This window comes from Monodon monoceros, unplaced genomic scaffold (assembly GCF_005190385.1).
Source record: "Monodon monoceros isolate NGI ecotype Baffin Bay Population unplaced genomic scaffold, NGI_Narwhal_1 Super_Scaffold_9, whole genome shotgun sequence".
Classification (NCBI taxonomy): Eukaryota; Metazoa; Chordata; class Mammalia; order Artiodactyla; family Monodontidae; genus Monodon; species Monodon monoceros.
In genome coordinates, this window is record NW_021703786.1 from 22,911,098 (window position 1) to 22,934,337 (window position 23,240).

The 23,240-nt window shown below is 51.6% G+C and overlaps 2 protein-coding genes across 6 annotated transcripts; one reads left to right on the forward strand and one right to left on the reverse strand.

Annotated features, from left to right (window-relative positions):
• Positions 1-175: 175 nt before the first annotated feature.
• Positions 176-4,803, forward strand: PSMC5 (proteasome 26S subunit, ATPase 5). Its single transcript, XM_029211412.1, has 12 exons — positions 176-336; positions 872-943; positions 2,337-2,406; positions 2,689-2,786; positions 2,956-3,012; positions 3,092-3,322; positions 3,611-3,737; positions 3,823-4,013; positions 4,114-4,212; positions 4,293-4,403; positions 4,496-4,582; positions 4,691-4,803. Exons 1-12 carry the CDS (start codon positions 313-315, stop codon positions 4,742-4,744), a joined length of 1,221 nt encoding a protein of 406 aa, XP_029067245.1. The 5' UTR covers positions 176-312; the 3' UTR covers positions 4,745-4,803.
• A 51-nt stretch (positions 4,804-4,854) lies between these two features.
• Positions 4,855-14,962, reverse strand: SMARCD2 (SWI/SNF related, matrix associated, actin dependent regulator of chromatin, subfamily d, member 2). Of its 5 annotated transcripts, XM_029211410.1 has the most exons (14): positions 14,427-14,550; positions 11,608-11,680; positions 9,515-9,699; positions 9,272-9,314; positions 8,993-9,115; positions 8,078-8,233; positions 7,569-7,664; positions 7,325-7,426; positions 7,013-7,174; positions 6,748-6,845; positions 6,437-6,572; positions 6,159-6,281; positions 5,922-6,023; positions 4,858-5,795 (listed from the first exon to the last, which is right to left on the reverse strand). In XM_029211410.1, exons 3-14 carry the CDS (start codon positions 9,688-9,690, stop codon positions 5,742-5,744), a joined length of 1,371 nt encoding a protein of 456 aa, XP_029067243.1. In that variant the 5' UTR covers positions 9,691-9,699; positions 11,608-11,680; positions 14,427-14,550; the 3' UTR covers positions 4,858-5,741. The 5 variants fall into 5 exon arrangements, with proteins under 5 accessions (XP_029067242.1, XP_029067243.1, XP_029067240.1 ...); XM_029211409.1 differs by lacking the exon at positions 11,608-11,680 and having other exon boundaries at positions 4,855-5,795; positions 14,427-14,962; XM_029211407.1 differs by having other exon boundaries at positions 9,515-13,943; positions 14,427-14,627.
• Positions 14,963-23,240: the final 8,278 nt, after the last annotated feature.

Sequence of the window (23,240 nt, forward strand, 5' to 3'; positions counted from 1 at the left end):
TTTGAGCGTGGCCACAAAAATTTTCTGTCTCCAGGTTTTATAAGTTGGAAGCTGGCACCAGGAGAAATGGTTACTTTAACCAAAACCGAATTTCTGGAGAGTAATATTTAGGAGTTCTGCTAACCCTTTTCAAAGCTCCTGATCTCGCGTACCGCCGCCCCTCCCCTCATGGCCCCTGTTTAAGTTACCGTGTGTCCTCACACCCCGCCCATTGACCCGGAACTGTTCTCTGCCTTGGTTTTCGGTCCCCAAGCCCCTGCTTCTGCGCCTGCGCGCCAAGGCGGCTCTGATGCCGGCCGCGGAAGAGGGAAGATGGCGCTTGACGGACCAGAGCAGGTATGGCGGCGGTGGTCGGGCGGGGACTGGGGCTGGATGCGAAACAGGTGTGATCCGAGGTGGGCAGCCGGTCGGGGCAAGAGGGTGGGGGGAGTGGGGGTGGGTGGGCCAGTCTAGACTGGGCCCTACCTGGGACCGGATCTGCTGTGTCAGCGCCGCCCCCGGCGGGTCAAGGCAGGGCCGGGAGTGGAAGACCCGGTGGAAGCCGAGTAAGTGAGAGGAGCGGTGGGAGCGGGAACCCACCCTTCCGCGAGTCGAGGGAGTCGGGGGACACGTCCTTCCTGCTGGCTCCTCCTGTAGTAATAACACCTGGGGTTTGTGTAGCGTTCCCGGGTGTGTCGTCTCTTGATCCTCCTGAAAGTCTTAAGAGGTAGGCACCGTTCTCATTCTGTTTTAGTTTAGTCACGGGAAATGGTTCCGAAGAGATGGAGTGAGGGCTTAGAACCCAAATCTTAAATCTCCGAAATCCAAGCTGGAAGTAGCTTTATCCCTTGGATGTTTAACCTGATGGTAACTAATTACACTGTGTCTTCAGATGGAGCTGGAAGAGGGGAAGGCAGGCAGTGGACTCCGCCAGTATTATCTGTCCAAGATTGAAGAACTCCAGGTGAGAACGGACTCCAAAGGTCCAGAGGGAGCTAGAAGGGGGATGAGGGATTGATGGAACGGATTTCTGCAAATCCATATAATTCCACTGGGGGCGCAGTGGAAGAAGTAACAAGCCAACGGTATAAAGTATATGAAGTTAGCAGCCTCTTGTTCCTCTCAAGTCCCATCATTTTGAAGGTAGTATTCACAGTTCATTAAACATCTTTAAAAGTCAAATTTTAACGTAAAAGGTACCCCCAGCCAAAAGTCATTCTTCTTAGAAGAAGCCTGAATGAGAGGGTTTCTTATAAAAGAGAAGACATAGGATCAGAAGATGAGATTTATCAGAGGAAGGGTTGGGGCAGAGTGAGGGAAGACAGAATTGAGGAGTCTGGACAATGCCGATTCCGTGGGACTGAATGAAAAGGAACTGGACAACCCAGTGCTCTAGCCTAAACAGGGAGCAGGGACCACAGAAATAAGGAAAATAATGTCAGTTGGATGAAGGAGAGCCACAAGGAAAAATTCAGAACTCCAGGTACATTTGTAGGTATCATATTTGGTTTGTCACTTTTTTTTTTAGAAGAGACTATGATATATATATATATATATTTTTAATTTATTTTTATTTTTGTCTGTGTTGGGTCTTCGTTGCTGCACGCGGGCTCTCTCGTTGCGGCGAGTGGGGCTACTCTTCGTTACGGTGCGCGGGCTTCTCATTGCGGTGGCTTCTCTTGTTGCGGAGCACGGGCTTCAGTAGTTGTGGCTCGCAGGCCCTAGAGCGCAGGCTCAGTAGTTGTGGCGCACAGGCTTAGCTGCTCCGCGGCATGTGGGATCCTCCCAGAGCAGGGCTCGAACCTGTGTCCCCTGCATTGGCAGGCGGATTCTTAACCACTGCGCCACCAAGGAAGTCCGGTTTGTCATTTTTGAAATGCATTACGTGTGCTTTCATTTGTTCCTCACGTTAGTCCTGAAAAGAGGCAGGATAGGTGATGCTTGCAGTTGGGTAACAGATCTAGACCTTTTACATAGCTTTCATTGGCTTTACCCAACTGTTATTGCCAGCAATGGGGCTAGAACTTAGCCTTCTGACTCAGAGGTCTTCCCACTCTACCATGTTACCAGTCTGCAAGAAACTGACTACGTGAGCCAGCTGTTAATTCTTCTCCACTATGGTTTGTTATTCCTGGACCAGTATTAAGACAAGCAGCCTTTTTTCCTGTGGTTGTCCTACACTCCAGAGGGACTCTTGGAGGATAGGATAGGGTCGTTAGAATCATATTGGAGAATCTGAAGGGAGAATGCAGGTGCCTTGTGCTCCTTCCTCGCTTAGCTCATATCAGCCTATGAGGGTTTCGGCCAAGATCTTAGCCGCCTACCGTTTTCCACCCTTTGCTTCTTGTCCTCCACAGCTGATTGTGAATGATAAGAGCCAAAATCTCCGGAGGCTGCAGGCACAGAGGAATGAGCTTAATGCAAAAGGTGAGGGGGAAGGATGGGAAGGCTGTGTGTGGGCAGTTTGAAGTGAGTCTTTACATTGGTGGCTGTTGCTTTTCCCAGTCCAAGGTGATGCTCTGTTTACATGCACATCTCTCTCCTGAGCCCCATCGTAATCTCCTTAAAGACATGAACTTTGACTTTTTTTTTTTTTGAGGCCTTCCCTTCAAAATTTTACAGCGGTGCTTAGTTCATGCATGTTGAATCCAGTCATAGGTGGGGGACACCAAAGAATCTGGGTGGCCATTGTGTCTGTTTCGCATCTAGTTCGCCTGTTGCGGGAAGAGCTACAGCTGCTGCAGGAACAGGGCTCCTATGTGGGGGAAGTAGTCCGGGCCATGGATAAGAAGAAAGTGTTGGTTAAGGTAAAGGCAACATGACCCCAGGGACCAGCCGTTGCCCACTGCATTCCCATACCTTTGTGTGTAGTGAGGACACTGTTCTCACGTTACTGTAAGACTCGTGTCTTCCTGGGCGAGGTCGGTGATTTGGTGGCTGTCGGGGGAGGAAGGTCATGAGCCGTTGTTTCTCTAGGTACATCCTGAGGGCAAGTTTGTCGTAGACGTAGATAAGAACATCGACATCAATGATGTGAGTGCAGCTGGGGAGGTGGGAGGTGGGGGGTCAGCTCTCACCACACCACTTCCTGAACCTCTCTCTCCTCACCCAGGTGACACCCAATTGCCGGGTGGCCCTCAGAAATGACAGCTACACTCTGCACAAGATCCTGCCCAACAAGGTAGACCCATTGGTGTCACTGATGATGGTGGAGAAGGTGCCAGATTCAACTTACGAGATGATTGGTGGCCTGGACAAGCAGATCAAGGAGATCAAAGAAGTGATCGAGCTGCCCGTTAAGCATCCTGAGCTCTTTGAAGCGCTGGGCATCGCGCAGCCCAAGGTGAGCAGGGCTTCTGTGGGAGGACCGTGCTGCTACTGTACATCTCCCGCCCCAGGCTGGATAGACTGGAGCCTGCTTACGCTGGCCCTCCCCATGCCGAGGGGCTGGGGGAGAGATGCTACCAGGCCACCCAAGTGGTTTGGTTATAAGCTCCAGAAGGGGCCTTGACATTCACTTTTTTACCTCTAGCATCTAATACGGGATCTAGCACAGTGCACACACTCGATAAATGTTCATTGAATGAAACATGGAGGCCAGCTTTTTGCCCTGAGTCCTGTTGTTCTCTAGGGAGTGCTGCTGTACGGACCCCCAGGCACTGGGAAGACACTGTTGGCCCGGGCCGTGGCTCATCATACAGACTGTACTTTCATTCGTGTCTCTGGCTCTGAATTGGTGCAGAAATTCATCGGGGAAGGTAACTGTGGCCAGAAACAAGAAAACTATAAGGCGGCGGGGGCTGGGGGGCCCATCAGCTTAACGCCAGCTTGGCCTCTGTGCAGGGGCAAGAATGGTGAGGGAATTGTTTGTCATGGCCCGAGAACACGCTCCATCTATCATCTTCATGGACGAAATCGACTCCATCGGCTCCTCCCGGCTGGAGGGAGGCTCCGGAGGGGACAGTGAAGTCCAGCGCACGATGCTGGAGCTGCTCAACCAGCTGGATGGCTTCGAGGCCACCAAGAACATCAAGGTGCAGTGGGGTCGGCTGTGGGAGGAGCCACGGGAAGGCCCCGGGTGAGGCTGCAGCCTCAGGAAGGGCTTAGCTGACGCCACCTGCTCTGTCTACTCAGGTCATCATGGCCACTAACAGGATTGACATCCTGGACTCAGCGCTGCTCCGCCCAGGGCGCATTGACAGAAAAATTGAATTCCCACCCCCCAATGAGGAGGTTTGTGATGGGCAGCGCTGGCAGTGGCTCCGGCTGTGAGGGCAGGCCGTGGGCTCAGCCTTTTCCTCTCCCATCGCTAGGCCCGGCTGGACATTTTGAAGATCCATTCTCGGAAAATGAACCTGACCCGGGGGATCAACCTGAGAAAAATTGCTGAGCTCATGCCAGGAGCATCAGGGGCTGAAGTGAAGGTAATTGGAGGGCCCAAGGAAATGGGGGCAGCGGCAGGAAGCTCCAGGTTCCAGGGCACAGCCCCAGCGCCTGTCTTCCTTTCCCTGCTCAGGGCGTGTGCACTGAAGCCGGCATGTACGCACTGCGGGAGCGGCGAGTCCACGTCACCCAGGAGGACTTTGAGATGGCAGTAGCCAAGGTACAGGCCTCCGTCTTTCCACCTTTGCTGATGGTGGCTCTGGAGCAGTTGGGGATGGGGCACGTGTTCACCCAGTCTCTAACTTAAATGCTCGCTCTGTCTCTCCAGGTCATGCAAAAGGACAGTGAGAAAAACATGTCCATCAAGAAGCTGTGGAAGTGAGGCGGATGTCCTTTGTGTGGGTCCCTCAAATAAAGCTCTGCAGGACAAGACCTTGAGGACTTGAGTCTGTTAATGAGTGGCCGCACTGTTCAGTCACCAGGTCTGGGCACCACCAATAAACAAAGATTTATTTGGAAATTTCCAAACCTGCCAGAAGTGGCACTTGCCAAGCCCTAGGCCCACCCTCCTTAACAAGCTCCAAAGGACAATAGTCCTCGCCATCTCTCCCCTGCACCTACCCCTGCCCACACACACCCATGCCTCAGGCCACGCCAGAGAACTAGTGTGCCCTCCCTCTAGGAGGCGTTACCCCCCGGGCCCAAGAGCTGGGGTGGCAGCCCTCTGGCCTCTCAGGAGATGATGGCGGCCAGAGCCGCTTGCATAGATTGAGAAAAGAAAATAAGGAAGGAGACACCAAGTAGGGCTCCCTGAAAAACCCCAGCTTACCCCTGTACAAAAAAAAGTGGCTCCCGCATAGAAAAACCTGCTCCACGAATAGTGCAAATACCCAAGAAAGGAAAAAAAACCAGCAGCAAGGCTGGGCTGGTAGGAATGGCAAAGAACTTTGGTTTGGAAAGGCTAGGAAGAGTGTGAGCTGTGCCCCTCTTCCTCGCCCAGCTCCCCAGAGCCAGCGCTGACACTCGCCCCAAGGGGGTCTGTAAACAAGCAAAGCCAGGGGCCTTTGGTTCTGAAAGGTCTCGGTTACCATGTCAAAGCACAGCCTCCAGGTCCTACTTGGGCCTGCCTGCAGGGGGCAGAGGAGGCCTCTGCTGTGAATCCAATTAAAGCCAACGTGTAAGTAATAAGGCTTTGGGACCAAGCAACAAGGAATCCTATCACTACACTTATGAAACTAAAGCTGGGGAGCAGAGGGTGACAGGAGACACCCCTCCCCCCCTCCTTATCCTACATGTCTGTGCCCCAGAGGGCGGTCCCCTTCCAGGCTGAGGAGGGGGTGGCTCCAGGGCTGGGAAGAAAGTAAGGGATCCCTGAGCAGTTAGGTCAGGCGGATTCCCAGCACCTGTTCCAGTTCCTGCCTTCGCTGCTGCACCTGGAGGAGGGAGAGACGGGTGGCTCAGGCCTGTCTGACCGCCCGCGCTTGTGAGCGGCTCGCCCTCCCCTCTGGTGTGCAGTCCCGCTCAACCACAGGCGGGCAGACGGGGCGCAGCCGCCTCACCTTGGCAAAGATGTGCCTCCCCACTGCTTCCTGGGCCCAGGGCTGGTGGTAGAAAGCAGCTCGTCTCTCCTCCTCAGGATTCCCAATCACATCAGTGATGATCTGCAAAGAGCCAGGAGGAAAGCTGAACATGATTCCCACCCCTGATCTATCTGCCCCTGGAACCGGAAGAATAGTGATGGGGGCACAACCACCCAGAGCTTAACATGGGATCAACCTCAGGAAAGAGGAGCACACCTTGAGGTCCCGGCGCTGGGAACGGAGCCATTCCTGGATGAAGTCCTGGGGGTCAGTGCTAAAACTGAGCATGAAATCCCTCTGGGTCTTCAGCTGGTTGATGGACTCAATGGTCTCATGGATCTGGGGAAAGGGGTACATGTGTCAGACTGGCTGTTTCCAGCCCTAACCCCAGAGGACTCGGATCCCATCCCAAGGTGCCACATGTATGGAAATGCCTGAGAGCCTGCCTGGCCTCACTGTGGGCCCCAGAGGAGGCTGTGAGGGTAGGGGCCCACCTTGACATCAAGAGAGGCGATCTCCTGCTGATTGGTGGTGGAGGCCAGAAAATTGCTCATCTGGGCCTTAAGCGGGTCATCCACCTCCACATCAATGTCGTAACAGGCTGTCTTCTTCTGGTCGTTAGGGTCCACGCTACACACAGCACAGGGGAGGGAAAACGTGAGCACACAGCTCCATCCCACCCACCTGGGCCAAACTGCACACGCTCGGGGAGCAGGAAACCAAACCTGCTGCTTCTCTCTGGCTTTAATTCAAGCCAAAGGTAAACTGCTCTTAGAAGAGCCTTCCTCCCCCTCTTCCCATTTACCTAATGACATGGTTGATGACAATGGGGTCTGGATGCTGCAGCAACCCAGCTAGCTTCATGGGAATCTCAGAGAAACGGAGTCGGCCACAACTGAAGATCTAGAGAGAGCACCAGAGGGTTGGTGATGCCTTTGTGGGCACACGGCAAAGTGGACCATCCCAGGGGCAGTGTGAAGAACGTGGTTGAGAACTAGCCCAGTGGGGCTCTGGAGCCGCAGGCAAGACAGGGGCTGCGAGACTAGAGGGGGGACGGCGTCCCAGCTAACCTGGCGGAAGTACCGGTTGCAGTTGATGTACTCCCGCTCGTGGCCGTCCTGCAGCTGGTTGTGTTTGATGTAGAGCCACAGGGCCTGCATGATGGCAGCCCTCGTCTGTGTGTGCACCCCCAGCAGCCTCGCCAGTCGGGGGTCCAACTTGTACTGGGGAGGCTGGGATGGACAGAGGGGAGTCAGAGAAGGGGTTCTTGTGAAAAAAAAGAATAGGACAGGGACAGGGACAGGCTTTACAATAGGGACCTGCCCCAATGCCCCAGACGAGAGTCCCTGTGACCCCAAACATGGCCCGAGGGCACTTGTCACCTGATGATCCAGCATGAGCAGGAGGGTGCACTTGACGTTGAGGTCTCCGGGCCGTTTCACCTGGAAGCCATCTGTCTCCTGGGTGGTGGGCATCCGGTGCCACTGGCAGGGGGGAGGGGAGCAGAGCTCATCACCAAGGGGGTGGGCATGAACATACACACCTGGCCCTGCAAGGGGACTAAGGCCATTTCTCTGGCCACCTGGCACGTCACCCTGTGTTCCTGAACCCCAGGCCCACTCTCACCTCCACCAGGTGGTTGTCAGGCCCGTACAGTTCCTTGTCCAGCTCAATGACGAGGCTCTTAAAGAATGAAGAAAACTTCCTCTTCTGTTTGCTAGGCTGGGGATGCAAAGGGGTGTGAGATAGGGGTGCTGATGAGCGCTCAAGCCTAAGCTATACTAAGCCCCAAACAGAGGAATATTGTTTCAGCCCTGAAGCTCAGGGTACTGAAGATTCTTGGGCCCCGAAGGAAGCCAGGAAAAGTGAGAGACTTGAGACAGGGAAGGGGCTCTATGCAGCCCCACTGTCAGCCAATTAGAAAGGGGCACCCTTTCCTCAGGACACTTTACTGCCATCTGCAGGAAAACTGTTGTAATAACCATACAAATCTCCCACCTCGTACTGGCTCAGAGCTGTGCAAAGCATGAACTGTGAGCAGTGCCCTCTCCCTCATGCAGGACGTCCCCGGAAGTGCCCAAGTGTCTGGCCCACACAGGCCACCTCCCTTCCAGACACCTCCTTCCCCAACTCACATCATCCAGCAGTTTTCCCTCTACTCGGAGTTCCCAGGAAGCCACCTTGTCCCCTGCGGGGTTTCCCCCAGGGGTCCCTGCGGTTCCTGCACTATCACCTTCTGCCTTGCTGGGACTGAACGTATTAGAAATATAGATCCGCAGCTTTCGTTTTTGCTAAAGAGAGAAAAAAGACCGGTTAGCTAGAGGGGGACCAGTGTGTTGGAAAACACTGCTACCCAATCTTCCCATCTGAACTCATTCAACGTCAATACAGAGCAGTGACCGTGGGCCAGGCCCCTGGTTAGGCACTGGGAATCAGGGGAGGAAATTTCAGTCCTGGCCTTCAAAGGACTCACAATTTCATAGGGGAGACAGATGCACTACCAACAGTTCCAACACAGGGGGATCAGTGGTGTGACAGGGGTACATAGGGGGTGCTATCAGGCAAACCAGAAGCCTCTGGCTCCTACTTTAAATGAAACTCAAACACCCATTATGGTCCCAGAATATCATCTCCTGGAAAGCCTTCACCATTCAAGAGGCTGTTCTAGATAAAGCTTCTCTAGGGATGGGGAAGAAGACAGGACCTATCCTCATCTACCCTGTAGTTTTGCCTTTCAAACTTCTGACCACGATCTACAATATTTACATTTTAAATCATGATCCAGGATCTACACACATAAATACATGAGATAAAAATGTCGTTAAGTCCTTTACTACTGTGAAGAATTATAATTTCTGCTATGTTATATTTCATTGAGAACGTGCTGGCCCCACCACACTAAATTGAGTTCATGCTCAATGGGCTGTATCCTACAATGTGAAAAATCCTGCTCTAGCCCATCACAGACCCTCGCTTGGCTCCTGGAAAACAAGGCCAGGGAGAGGCAGAGAAGCCTGGCAAGGCCCAGAAGTAGCTGGGGCTGCACACACCGTCAGAGGCTTTTTGATGGCCTCCTGGATCTCCATCCGCTTTCGAGCAATGGTCTGGTCCAGCTTCCGCTCAAAAGCCAAGAGATCCATGTACGCCTGAGACTCTGGGACAAGCTCCCGAATCTGGAGGAAGGGAGAAGGGGTTCATCAGCTTGTTTCAGCTGCAGCTCTGGTTCCTTCCTCCATTTCTCCCTCACCCCAGGGTTACGGGAGACTCACTCCACCCTCAGCCAACCAGCCCTTGGGTGAGCCTCCTAGGCCCCCTCCCAACATACTCACTCGCTGAGGTAGAACTTTATCTGCCATCTTCCTCCTCTTTAACCTGGGAGGACAGAAACCCACTTAAGAGGTCAATGGTCCAATGTACCTCCCCCACTCGCCATCTACCTCTCCAGTCCCCAGGACCTTCCCCCAGGAGACCTGGGAGTCTTCCTCAATCATCGAAGCTCTTAGGACAGAAGGAAACCATCTGTTACCACTAGAGCTGCACTAGATGGGGCGGGAGAAACAGGATGGTCTTACCCCCGGCGCTGGGCAGGCATCGGGGGCTGGGCCTGGGGCACAAGCAGGCGTTTTCGGAATGGGTCCATCATGGTGGGTGGCATGCCAGGTCGAAGTGGAGCAGCTGAGCCAAATGGGGAGCCGGCAGGGGGTCCCACCTGCAAGCCAGCCATGGGCATCCGGCTCCCTGGTGACATGCCAGGCCTCTGGGGGAAGTGAGCCAACGGAGATGCACAGGTCAGCGGTGGGGACCTATGGGGCCCGTAACCCATTCCCTCCATCCCTCTGCTCAGCCAGGTCCAGCCCTGAGCAGCACACGGCAGAGCCCGCAGAGCCCGCAGAGCCCGGGCAGAAGTGCCAAGAACAAAGGGGAGCAAGCGCCTGAGAGCAGAAGTGTAAACCACACCTGCCCCGCCCCCTTCAACCGCCCTGGCAGCCGTGCCAGCGAATGAGGCTTGCAGAGCCCAGGGGTGGGAGGAGAATCCTGCCTGCAGAGAGAAGGGCCTGGGGGAGCTCTTCAGGGCCCATCGCCACTTCCAGCCACCTTCCAGCCCTAGCACACTATGCCCCTGCTCCCTGGGACCAGCCAGCTTCAAGGCACTCCTGAGGCTCTCAGATGGTCCCACCAAGCACTCCCATCCGCTCCTTCCCCCAACTTGAGGGAGAAGCCTGGGGGCAGTATCGTGGCCAGGTGGCTGGGTGCAGTGTGAGAGGAGCAGGCTGACGGTCACAGCCGCAACACCCATCCCGTCGCCAGCCTGGTGGTGTGACTAAGAGGAGAAAGGCAGTCCAACAGGCTGGCGAGCCCATCAGGCAGTGGAAGCCCAGGTGAGCAAGCCGCAGCGGGATGGCGTGGAGCCTGTCCCAGCCGGTGGGGGGCCTCAGGCGGAGTACAGAGACCATCTGGCCGCCATATGGCCCCTACTCACCACCCACAACTGGACCCTTCTCTCACCTCCCCACTGCCCAGCCCCCAACCCCTACGCCAGAAGACCCCGAAGGGGAAGCCGTGGCTCCTGCGGGAGAGAGAGCAGCTGGCACCTGGCCTCTGTGCGTGGTGCACGCACTGCCTGGAGGCTAGGGCTGGCTTGGCAATCCCAAACTGGAGAAGGGAGATAAGATTATCAGGGGATGCAAGGATCGAAGTCTTAGGATCAGCAGAGGAATCTGAATGAGAGGTGGCTTCTTTAGAAGCCTGCAGAAGGATTTCCCACCGAGGTCAGGCTCCCCAGCATCTCTGTGGAGCCCCTCGGGGAGTAACCCCCGCCCCTTCCCAGAGGCTGCTGCCTGCAAGGCCTGTTTGGCAGCTCTGCCTCGTACACACTGTCCCTGGCAGCTTCACAGGGCTGGCCCCAGGGCCCAGATTATGCAACCGCCAGGACCAGCCAACCAAGCCAGGCTGGGTGGGGACTCGCACCAAATCAAAGGACCCCCGCCCCCACCCCCCCAGCACCGGGAGATTCCTGCTCCACCTCTTCAGCCAGCACTCAACCCATGTTCTCTCCAAGGAGGGTCAGATTCTTGACCAGATGCAGAGACGGACAGAAACATGACCCAGAGTGTGTGTGGGGGGGGGGGGGGGTGGAGGGGAAAGGAGTGAGGCACGAAGGAAGCGTTTGGGAGGATGGAGTTCAACGTGGGGGGCTCTGTCTGGGACCTCTGGAGTCCTGCCACAAGTCTCTCCTCATCAGTAAGGGAGTCATCGGAGCTGTTGAGAGGCAGACAGCCTGCTTCTCTGCCTTAATAAGCCACAGCTAGAGATGACAGAAAAAACTCAGGGTGGCCACAGCTGAGAGCCCAGCCCCACGCACCCTAGATTCGAGTTTTTCCCACCAGCGCCCAAGCTGAAGGGGAGGAACAAGTGAGGCGGGGGCCTGCAGAGTGGGAGCCGGGGCCTCTTCACTAGGGCGCCCACAAAACCTCCTGAGAAACACCCACCCCGCTGAGGCAGGTGCTCCCGGAACAGGAAGTCCCCAGACCAGGCGGCACAGGCAGGGCCTGGAAGAGGCCCCTCCCAGACGCTGCTCCAGACTCTTCCCGGGTGGGAGCCCCCAGCTCGCCCAGGGCCCCAGGCTTCTCCCGAGGGGGAAGGGGCCCAGGGAAAGGCTGCTTACAGTTCATGAAGTCCCAGCTCGGCCTGGCCAAGCTCCACACCTGGGCTCTGAAGCACCAGTAACTCCTTCTCTTCTAAAAAAACAACCCAAGAGTTAAAGAAAAGAACAGAGCCCCGAACGCTTGGGCTCCCTGAGCCCCTTCCTGCAGCAGGGCTAGCTAGGGAGGCCTGGCTCAGTGCCCTGAGCCTCAGGAGCGGGCAGTAACCTCCTCTCCCTCAGCCCGGCAGCAGCCCACGTCCTCAGCTGGACTCTGGCTCCACCACCAGGGACAGCAGGGGCGGGAGGCCAGGCCTGATGCTGCGCCTCCAGAGAGCACGCTCACCCGGCTCAGCACCTGGGGCCCTGGGGCTCCTGGTGGCTGGGCCTAAGGACCGAGGAGAAGAGCATATACTCCTGCATACATGGAAAATATCCTGAACTCTCCGGCATGAACCCAGCACTCTGTGTTTTTTGGGTTTTTTTTTTCATTTTTTGTTTTCTTTAAGCTCCTTAGTAGACTGTGACACTATAAGGTGGGTCGGCACTTCCCTTGTATCAATAGGCTCCCCTATTCGCCCCACTTGGGCCTGAGAGCCTTGCCCCTCCAGCTCACCGCAGGCACCCCAATAGAGAGGCACCCCCGCTCCTCAGATCTCAGATCCCTTCTCCCGGAAGTCACATAACTGGACTTGGAAAGAGGCCAAGCAGGATCCTCCTCAAACTCAGCCAAAGTGAACCGCCCCCGCCCCCGGCACCTACCTCTACTGCCGGCCCCCCCAACCCTGGCCCTGGGGAGAGGAGGAGGAGACCCTGAGCAGCTGGATGGCAAGCAGAGGCTCAGTGCCTTCCCCAAGGCCCCAATCCTAGAAGCCTGGGCTACCCAGCCAGCCAGCTCAGCCTTGCCACCGGCCCAAGGCCACTCCCTACAAATCACTGTGGAATCCATCCTCTCAGGGGCTTTCCCCAGGCCACATTTCCCATGGTCTGCAAGCTGAGGAAACTAGAGAGGCTCCTATCAGGTCCTTAGATCCTTTCCAGGCCAATGGTCCACAGGGAGGCTCCTCAGCTAACTCGCCCAAGAGCCAGAATGACAGATGCAGGGATCCCTCAGTGACACCCTGGCCCATGAATCCCCAAGGGGGAGAGCAAGATGGGAAAGATGAATCCCAGCTGGAGCCTTTGGGACCAGATCTGTCCCTGTCAATACTCAGACCTTAGTTTTCTTTACAGGGAGGACGGAGAATGAGGGGTAAGAGGGAAAAATCACTGCCCCCAAATGAAGCATCTCTTTACAAAGTGAGGGCCCAAGGCTCCTGGGGGGATATGTGTACCCTACTCTATGAGGATCCATTTGGGGGACCTCTACCTGGGCAAGTGAGGTAGAGGAGACATGAAAATCTCCCAGCTGCCCTGAGAGATTAGCAAGAAGCCAGTGTCAAATGCTGGGGCACATGGATTGGGATATGGCATTGTTAGAACCTAAAGACTAATTAAAAATGGGGGGGGGGACTTCCCTGGTGGCGCAGTGGTTGGGAATCCGCCTGCCAATGCAAGGGACACGGGTTCAAGCCCTGGTCCGGGAGGATCCCACATGCCGCGGAGCAACTAAGCCTGTGCACCACAACTACTGAGCCCGCGTGCCACAACTACTGAAGCCTGCACTAGAGCCCACGCTCCGCAACAAGAGAAACCAACACAGTGAGAAGCCCGCGCACCGCAACGAAGAGTAGACCCCACTCGCCACAACTAGAGAAAGCCTGTAAACAGCAATGAAGATGCAACGCAGCCAAAACAAAAAAAAAAAGTGGAGAGGGTGGCGGGAAAAAGGATGGGCGCAATTCCCAAGCATTCTGGGGGCGACCAGAAACAATGAACTTGGGGACTGATAAGCCCCGCCCCCCCAGTGTCAGGCTGAGTTCCTCACACACTGACCCCACGAACGAGTCTCTGCCTCTCAATGGCCTTTGAAGCTGCAACCCGAGAAGCCCCTCTGCAAAGCCAAAAAAGACAGAACCCTTTGAAGCAACTCTCTGCAGGCTCCTCCAGCCGCAGACCAGCGGTGCTCAGTGGAGACTCTCTGCTCCTCCAGACTGATCAACTCCTGGACACCAGGCAGAAAGCCATAAATAAAGTCTGTCCAGAATGGGCTGGGCTTTCCTCCTTCCTCAGGCTTGTCCACCACCCTCTCTGGTCTAACCCAGAGTCATCCCTGTGTGAAGGCCCCTTGGCCTGACCCAGGAGTAGACTACCCCTGCACAGGCTGGAATCCCTTATCTTCTGCCTCCGGTGGCCGTGGGAAGCCAGGCCCTTCTTCCTCCTCCTTAGCAGCTGGGAGCCATCTCAGACACGCTAGAACTCTGCCAGTTCCCAAGTAGAAAAAAAAACAGAGCAGACTTGGAGTAGGACCAAGACCAATGCAGGGTAACCTAGCTTTCTCAGTGAGGGTCCTTTTCCAAAACTTTCTCATCACTTCCCAGGACCCCTTACCCGATAATCTACACTACACTTCTCATCCCACCCGCCCACAACTCACTAGCTCCAACAACGCCTCCATCTCTCAGTTGCTCAGAATCCCTGTTCTAAGGAAGAACCCCGACCCTCCTAACTGCTTCAAACCCTACACCCCAGAGTAGCTCTTACCTTCTCGCCTAACTCCTCCACCACCACCTAGCCGAGCCCGAGGGTCCCTGGCCTTGCCCCCCACCGTGCCCCGTGAAATCCGCATGCAGAGCCCCTGTACCATCTGTCCAGGAGGCTGCCCCAGGGCCCTCACTCGAGGCCCCCTTCGCCCCCTGCCCCGGGCGTGCTAGCGGCGCCACCCGCCCATCCGCCCTCCTCACCTGGAACTGCGCCGCGGGGCCCGCGGGGCCCATGGGGCGGAAGGCGGCGGCCCCAGGGCCCCCCACGCCTCCAGCCGGCCCGGGCCCCCTGAGCGCCGGTCCGGGCAGCATGCCGGGTCCTGCTGGCGGAGGCGGAGCTCCCAGAGCCGCGGCAACGGCGCCGCCGCCAGGGCTCAGCGGGGGCAGCGGGAACCCGCCCGCGCCACGGCCCGACATCGCTCCGTCCCGTCCGGCGGTGTCTCGATCCGGACTCCGGGCTTCGCGCTGAGTTCGCTCCGCGCTCCGCGCTCCGGGACTTTCCGCTCTAAATTCCGGGTTCTAGGGTTTGTTGATCCGGATTCCGGGATTTCCTAATCCAAGTTCGCGAGTTCCTCACAAACCCAGTTTGGGGCAGGGCCGATCCTGATTCCGGTCCTGCCCGGGAAATTCCGGATCCGGGATGTGCTACGGGCCCGCTTGCCTCCCCCAGCCTCCGGAGGTTTGGCCGCCAGTGTCCAGTTACGCAGAGGCGGCAACTAACCCCCTGCCCCGCCTAATCCAGCCCAGCACTAAGCCCCGCCTATACCCAGCCGCCCAGTGCGAGGATGCCTCCTCAAATCCCGCCCCTCGCGAGACCCGCCCCCAACAGGCACCACCCCTAACCGCCGGCCCCCCAGGAGCCCCGCCCACACCCCTTGGGCCGGCCCTCCATCGGAGGGGCGGGGGCGGAAGCTGCGCACGGAAAAGCGGGGCGGGGTCAGAGGTCAAAGGTCAGGCGGGCTTCTACAGTGAAAGAGTAGTTGCTGCTTTCTCCTTCGTGTAGCCGACTCACTGGGGTACACGGCCACGCTCCCTGAAAAGACTTCTATCAGACATCCTTTCTACGTTTTCAGCATTAAAGACAATTTACAGCTGCCCTATCCAGCAGAACAGCTGCCAACTTGACTTTCTTTAAAAGCCCATCCTGGGGACTTCCCTGGGGGCGCAGTGATTAAGAATCTGCCCGCCAATGCAGGGGACACGGGTTCGAGCCCTGATCCGGGAAGATCCCACATGCCGCGAAGCAACTAAGCCCGTGCACCACAACTACTGAGCCTGCGCTGTAGAGCCCTCGCGCCACAAGTGCTGAGCCCGTGTGCCACAACTACTGAAGCCTGTGCACCTAGAGCCCATGCTCCGCAACAAGAGAAGCCACCGCAATGAGAAGCCCGTGCACCGCAACAAAGAACAGTCCCTGCTCGCTGCAATTAGAGAAAGCCTGCACGCAGCAACGAAGACCCAACACAGCCAAAAAAAAAAAAAAGCCCATCCTGGTGGCGCAGAGCTGCCAAGGGACTTGGCTGCCCCAGACCGGATCCAGCTGTGTGAAGGGCTGAATTGGCCAAGCGCCGAGTTCTTATCGCATATTTTGAATGTGCCTCTGCCTCACTTTAAGGAAGCCTAGTACTTTTACTCCACAGGAAATGTTTCTAGGCAAAGGAATTTTGCATTATGAGAAGCCTCCCTGAGTTAAATAAGATCCTTCTCCAGGATTTATAGCACTTTTCAAAAATTCAGTACCTTTTCAGAAATCAGCCCCGTGTCAGAGGTACTCAGAATAAAGTGCTTTAGCTGTGCCAAGTGTTCTGTGATTTTTCTCCCCATGAAAGACCAGTGCTTCTTCAACTCTAAGGAGCATAAGAAACACCTGGGGCTTTTGTTTAAAATGCAGATTATGATCCAGTAGGCCTGGGTTCTGCAGTAGGGATCAAGATTCTGCATTCCTAACGAGCTCCCAAGCAATGCTCTTGTTACTCAGACTACACTTTTGACTATCCAAGATCGACTTCTTCATTATACAAATTCTCTGCTTTATGTTTTCATCCCCAACCAAGTCTTGCACCATAGCACCCCAGATCCTGTTTACAGTGCAACCCTTTTTAGTTAGTTCTGCTCATCTGTACTTCCTGGTATCTTTATCCTCCAGTGATAAACCCTGCTATTGCTGCTGCTGCTGCTTTCCTGCCTCTTGGTCTTCTCAGAGATCCCTCTCCCCTTTCTCCCTAAAAGTGGGTTACCTGCCAGTCTGAAAGCAGACCACTGGAATTGTTCCAGTCATTGAATCAAGGCCCCTCCCCACCACTGCAAAGTGAGTAAAGAATTCTTGACAATGCAGTTAATGTCCATTTCAGGACTTTCAAGCTGCTAGAGCAACAGTAGTTCCAAAGGAAGTAGTAAGTGTGAATCTCCTGGGGAGCTATTCCAAAATATCCCTGCCAAACCACCCCCCTACATACACACACACACACACACAAACCATTGGCTCTCAGTGTTGCATTTAAAAAAAGACCTCCCAGGTAATTCTGACACAACCCTCCTTGTATGTGTAAACAAATGAATGATCTTTAAGTGTAGTGAGATAAAATGATAAACAATGTCAGCAATGAGCTAATTGCAATGAAATAATATCCTCAAGGTGTTAGGGGGAAAACAGATACCTAAGACATGGTAGAGGTTAAAGAAGATTTCCTAGACAGCAGGCAGAGAAGAGCTAACATTTATTAAGCATTTACTACACATATTATCTCATTTAATCCTCACAATGCATATAAGGTAAATACTACTTTTACCTCTATTTTAGAAATCAAGCCAGAGAGATTCAGTTACTTGCCTGCTCTTACTATGATGGTGCTGGGATTCAAACCTGGTTCTGATCTGGCTTGAGAATCCACAATCCAGGCACTTACCCACTATATATGACTTCTTGTTGGTAACTGTTATTTCTCTATTACCTCTGGTCTGTTATTACTTGCAAAGAAACTGTTCAAACTGAAAAGCAAGTGCCACAGGGACTCAGAGGGAGGTTGATTGGTAGGGCCTGATTAATCAGAAAATGTTTCCTGGAGCACTCTGATTTGAAGAAGGAGATACGATTGGTGGTCACCCAGTAGACAAATGGATCTCTCACTTTGAGACAATTCAGAACCTCGTGAAAAGAGAGCACTAAGTTAACACTAAAGAAACGATAGAGATGTGGGGAGGGGAGGCCATTTCCACTGCCACCCTCGTAGGACCTAATGGTACAGCCAATTTACATGACTTGCAGTCATGGAGGCAGCATTCCCATGCCTTTGTTATTTCAACTTGTAATGCCTTTTTCTCTTCCTCCCTTCTTCCCTTGATACTTATTCTGCTCAGTGACCACTTTTCAGAATTTCATTCTGAGACCTTCTATGGTCTCAGAAGAGGGACTTTCCAATAACCTCTGGACCCTGTTGTATCTACAGATGCCCAGAGACTGAATGGAACTAAAGTATTTAATGTAATAAACTGTTTAATAGTAAAGTATTTAATACAACCAGAACCAAAGGGATAATCCCCAGCATGGGCTCTAATGTTCCTTGCCCAGCTGTCTGGTGGGCAAAATAGCCCCAAAAGAGTTCACAAGAGAAAGGCCCTTGGAGCAAGATGGCCCTAGAGCAAGCAGGCAAAGGATCACTCCTCAGTGTGGTGGCCCTCAGGAGGTTGGAATTACAGGAGAAACAATGTGGTAGTCAGGTCATGGTGGGAAAAATTTATCATGATGGCAGCATTCTGGGGCTGTACGAGGAGTCTGTCCCCGCTGGAGCGTCCAGGCAGCTGACGCATCCATCTCCCATGTGGATGTGGTGGGGAGGCAGGCCTGGGGCACTGCCCAGTCAGAGCAGCAAAAGGGCTGCATAGTAAAGCAGCAGATGCTGTATTTGCCATTTGAGAAGCCTTTATTGAACACCTTCCATGTGCCAGTCCCTGACATATTCTATCAAAGAAGATAAATGCATAAATAGATAATTTCTCCATGTGACAACTGCTAAGATAAAGGTATTCATAAGGTACCCTGGGAAAACAGGAGGCCTTTAGTGGGGGAAAGGGATTAGTAAAGACTTCTTGGAGGAGGTTATGCAAAAGAGGTTATGAATGAGTTAGGTAAAGAAAACAGTATAAGACTCAAGGGCATGAAGCAGTACAGGGTGAAGAGAATCAGAATCAATTTTGCTGGATTATCAAGTGTAAGTCAGAAAGCTCCTCTTCTGTGTGCCCAATTGAGGTCATGGTTCTCAGTACACATATTTTCACAGTCAACACAGTCTAGCAGGTAAAACTCCTGAAGCACAGACTTCCAATAGTGGGAGCAGATACCAGGATTCAAGAAGTGGGCTTTAGGCCTACAGCCCAGGTGACACTCCTGTACTCTCTGGAGCCAAGGTCTGGGGCTTGATTCTACCATTTGTTCTCTCCCCATGCAAGGTAGAGGGTTATGATGCATTCAGAGACCTATGTGGCATTGTGGTCTCAGAGTCCTCTTCCTGGTCACTTCTCAGACCCTCCCAGAGGTGACCTCCTAGCTCTGGAATTTGGCCCCAGAGCTGCTGGTAGAATGGAAAAACAGACCACTAAAACAGAGGAAAGATAAGGGTCTCCCCTGGGATCTCTGACTTATCCTCGCTCTTCTTCTGGTCCCTAAATGTGCTTGTCCTCTGACATTCTATCTTTAGCTCTTTTATACATGACCTACCCAGACATACTCATCTACTCCCATCCCTTCAATTACTGTCTATTTTCTGATGACCCTAAATCTCTAACTCCAACTCCCACCTCTCTCCTGACCTTCAGATCCATATCTCCAACTCCCTGCTAGATGCTCCCTAGGTCATTTAAACCCATCTGTCCAAAATCAGTATCTCATTGCCCTCCCTCTCAGTCTCCTCCCCTGTATCTATCTTGATTAAGGGCATGAAAACATGGCGAAGGGCCAACGCTGCCTTGCTGAGACATTCAAACTGGTTTTGTAGGCAGCTGAGAGCCAAAGAAGGTGAAGTGACCCAAACAGATGCCCAGGGTGCCTGCAACCAAAAGCAAAGAGAATAGAGGAAGCCTTAAGGACCTTCATTCTTGAAATCATCTTCTCCTCTTCCCTCTTACTCCTGCTCAGTCTTAGTCACCAAGTTCTACTGGTTTTACCTCCTAAATCTCTCTTGGATCCATCCTACCCGTCTTAGGTCAGGACCTCAGCACCTCTTCCATAACCTCCCTCTGCCATGGTTTCTCTGCTAATAGGACATTCTACCCCATTCCCCCTGCCAATTTTATCTCAAGATAGCAAATCTGATCACATCTCTCCATTTTCTCATATTCGTGTGCCCTCCATCACCTTCACCAGTGGGCTTTAAACCCACTGTGGTCCTTCGGGTTTCTCAGAGCTCTTGTGGAGAGCTGAGCATGAGGTGAGAGGGCAGAACTAGGAGTTCCTCCCTTGTTTGACCTCCCCGCACCCCACCTTCCATATCCCTGCTTCAGACAAGGAGCTCTACTGTTTTTTGCTTTTTATGTTGAGTGACCTTGCATGATTTCTTTGGCAGAAAGGGTTCCTAAAGGGTTTCTAAAATGTTAAAAGCCAATGGCTTCCAGAAGAGTCTATATCTAAACATGGCATAATTGGCTCTTTATTCTCTGTCCTCCTCCTACCTCTCTAGCTTTATTTTCCACCACCATCCCATGTATTCTACTACCAAGCCACACTGAACTTGCCCTTCCCTGAACATACCTTTCATGCTGTGGTTCTTCTGCCTATGATGTCACTAGAATGTAAGCTCCTTTAAGGCTGGGACTTTGTTCGCTGCTGTGTCCCCATTGCCTGGAACTATACCTGGCACAAAGTTAAGTACTCAATACATATTTATTAAATGAGTAAGTGTTCTTCCCCAGTTCTCTGCTATGCAAAAGTCTGTTTATTCTTCAAGGCCAACTCAAATACCACTGCCTCTGGAATTTTCCGTGATTTCCTATCCCCACCCTCCAACTGCCATTGTCAATCTGTTGTTCCCTTTTCTGTTTTCCATAGCACCCAGGCTAAATCTGTGTAAGAGTACTCATCATATTGTGCTGTGGCTTTTGTTTGGGGCTCTCCAACCACGCACCCCTGCAGTGTGAACTCCAGGACAGTGCACAAAAAAATGCCTGCACAGGAAATAACTCTGATAAAAGTTACCTCTGCTTCCTCACCCTAGAACTCTGTTCCAAGTTGGTCCCAATCAGGAGTTAACCCATCAGGGCAGAAAGTTAAAACCAGTTTAATCATAGTAGTTAACTTTGACTCCCAAATCTTTCTTGAGCTTTACACTCTCACTCTCTTGAACATACTGACTTGTGACCTTCCACCTGGATTCCTGGATTTTTCTTTGTTTACTCCCTAGCTCAGATCTTATCCTCACCTTGACTCTGATGGGCTACCAAGGTTGATTCCCTTAGTACTAGCTCCTGATGTTTAACCCATAATCTATACGCCCTTCTGATTCTGGTTAAGACTATACTGATCCTAACTAGCCATTTAGCCTCTATAAACAAGTTGCCCTGAGTTAGGCATTGCCAGCCCCACGAATAAAGAGCAGGTAAAGGAGAAAGAGAGTCTTGAGGGATCAGGGAGGCAGCAGATTTGGGGAGCCAAGAAACCAAGTATAAAAAGCAGTCAAATGAGAGATGCACCTTCAGAAGAGGACAGCTCTCCAGCTGGGGTTTCTCCGGCTTTTGTCAGGTTCAAACCTGCTGCCTCTATAAGCCAGTCCCACAATCATGAACCACCTGGGCCAAAGCAATTATCCATTTGAAGGAATGCCTTCTCCACTTCTCTAGGAAAGCACCATTCACATAAAGAAATGGGACAGCTGGAGCAAGCTTATTTGCTAAAATTCCATTCACTAAGTGACCATTTTATAAAATTACCAGAACTTTTAAAAAACTATTTTTACATGATATAGCTATTTTTATTACATGGGATTATATTAACAGCCTTAAAGATTTTGAAGGTTAAAATTTTAATTGAAGAAATGAAATTTAAGGCTGATATGCCATTGAGGAACTGGAAAAAGGATAATAAAAATGTAAGCATATGACAAAATAGAAAATGACATTAACAGTACCTGAAAAAACAAATAAGCAGCTGAAAAAATCCTGCCAAGTATAAGTGCAGAAATTTTGATTTCTAACAAGGAGTGATTAGGATGTTGATTTGGTAGCACTTTACAGAAAGAGTTAACATAAATGAGCAAAACCATTCAAAGCCACAAAAGAGAAAGGAAGACAGCTTAAAGGGGTTACTATGATAGAGCTTACGAACTAGCCTCAGATTTGATATGCATTAACCAGGAACATGAATTTGTAAAGGACCAAAAAGAAAACAACAAACAAAAAACAGTGAACATGCTAAAAATCAGGTAAAGCAACAGAAGCAACCACATCACAAATACATTTTGCTAGAAATAACATACTAAAGTGATATGCAAAGTTAGAAATTGGCAAAACAATTCCTGAAAATGGTAACATTCTATCATGAAACTGAAATTTGGTTACTGATACTGAAAAAAAAAGAATATTAAATATGAATGTTTAATATTTAATATTATTAAATATGAATATTTCTATGATTAAATATTTCTATAAAGACTCAAAAAACAGCTTTATTGAAATATGACTGACAATCAACTACATGTTTGATAAATTTTGATATATACGCTATCTCCATAAAGTCTTTAAATTACTCTGACTTCAGACAAATTAAATATTCCTGAAAATATTACCATGAAAATAAAGTAAAAACCTGTCAATTAGAACTTCCCAGAAATCTCTGAAACCTTTTAAAACTAGCCCATAAAATAGTAATTGCTGGGAACTTTATGACGAGGTATGAGAAACATTTTTTTGGAAAAATGGTATTAGGGGTCATCTCCATTTTGGCCTTTTGAGTTGTCTGCGGCTGGGATAAGTTGAGGGCATGTCTCTGACAAGCATAGTTCCTCCACTCTCTCCCACTGATAGAGGTTTTCAGGGGTGGGGTTGAGCTTGTTGCCTGGAAGCTTGTTGCCTGGAAGAGGGTGGTGGTAATGTCTTCTCTAGACATATCCAAATTCTCATCCTCACCACTACCTTTGGGGACAAGGGATGGAGAAGCAGAAGGAAAATGAAAAGCAGTCAAAGGAGGTTGGTGTCACAAAGCTAAGAGTCCTCTGAGGGAGTTATGCCATGCCTCCCCTAAAGAAAATTAAGGTGTGAAATCACCACTCTTCAGACTCTCAGCTCACTCAATTACTAAATATTTATTGAGTGCATACTATATGAGCCATTGTTCTAGGTGTTAAGGTGACAGCAATAAATAAGACACATGAAAATCATGCCCTCGTGACACTTAGATTCTAGAGAGAAAACAATAAACATAAACAAATAGAAATATACAGTGGTGTACCGGTAAATATTTACCAACCAGTTCTCAGAAAAACAAAATCAAACCCTGATTTGTAATCTCTGACAATTTCAGTGATATAAATACTTCCACCACTGTAGTAAACAATAATGGAAAAGAACATGAAAAAGAATATACATATATATATATATATGACTGAATCACTGCTGTATACCAGAAACTAACACAACATTGTAAATCAACTACACTTCAGCTAAATTTTTTTTTAAAACTTCTACCATGGTCTTCAGGTAACCAACCTACATCATTAAATGCAGAGCTGGGAAGAGAACGGCTTGCCCATTCGAGTTGCTCCAGAACACCACTGGATATTTACCTTAAAGTCAGGTAGTGATAAGTGCTATAAAGAAAAACAAAGCCTGGCAGTTTTAGAGAGTAGTCAGAAAAGGCCCTTCTGAGATTGGAAGAGGAAAATACAGATGCCCATTTACTGCACACTTATTTTTAGTGTCAGAAAACAATGGTAGGCACTTTCATATAAATAAACTAAATGCCATTCCTGTTGACAGATAAGGAAACTGTAAGTTACGTAAATTTCCCATAGTCTTAAAGCTAGTAGGACA